The sequence below is a fragment of the Mandrillus leucophaeus genome, unplaced genomic scaffold, assembly GCF_000951045.1.
Source record: "Mandrillus leucophaeus isolate KB7577 unplaced genomic scaffold, Mleu.le_1.0 Scaffold212, whole genome shotgun sequence".
Classification (NCBI taxonomy): Eukaryota; Metazoa; Chordata; class Mammalia; order Primates; family Cercopithecidae; genus Mandrillus; species Mandrillus leucophaeus.
Window position 1 is genome coordinate 525219 of NW_012102166.1, and position 648 is coordinate 525866.

The window sequence follows — 648 nt, forward strand, 5'->3', positions numbered from 1 at the left end:
CCCGCCCTCACCCAGGTAGCTGTACTGCGCAGCCTCCCCGTCCGCCGCCGCCGCTGTCTGGTTCAGGAAGCGGCCCCGGCGGCTGCGTGTGTTGTAGAGCAGCGCGCCTCCGGACCAGTCAAAGGCCCCAACGGCGCCGAGCAGCACCTGCCGCTGAAGGGGACGGGGATGGGGCCCAGATGAGTGGGAGGGACCCAGGGCCGGGCCACGGTGGCAGCGGGTCTCTGGGCCAGCGCGGCTAACCTGGCTGGGAGAAGGGGGGCGTTCGGTGGCCTAGTGCCCGTCTGGCCAGAGATGCAGGTGCGAAGGTGAGATGGCCAACCCTGGGCTCCTGCCTCGTGCCCTTGCACTCCTGCCTCCGGGAGAAGCAAGCAGCTTGGTTGGTAGGCTGACCCAGGCCGAATCCTGTTGACTGGTCTGTATTCAGGGGAGCAACTGGATGTTTGAGCACACAGAAAAAATCCACCTCCTGTCATCAATATGGCCACACTTCTGTCTATCTCAGTGGTCCAGATTAAGGTGAGCAGGCAGAAATATTTCCCTTTATCCTAAAATGGCTCCTTCAGGCCGGGCGCGGTGGCTCAGACCTGTAATCCCAGCACTTTGGGAGACCGAGGCGGGTGGATCACCTGAGGTCAGGAGTTCGAG

General features: G+C 63.0%; 1 protein-coding gene across 1 annotated transcript in view; it reads right to left on the reverse strand.

Moving 5' to 3' along the window:
* ITGAE (integrin, alpha E (antigen CD103, human mucosal lymphocyte antigen 1; alpha polypeptide)) overlaps positions 1–648 on the reverse strand; it is a 101934-nt gene that overhangs the window by 64254 nt on the left and 37032 nt on the right. Inside the window, exon 11 of the mRNA XM_011980454.1 lies at positions 12–153. Within this exon, the coding sequence (XP_011835844.1) occupies positions 12–153 (142 nt within the window). The remainder of the gene's footprint in view (positions 1–11; positions 154–648) is intronic.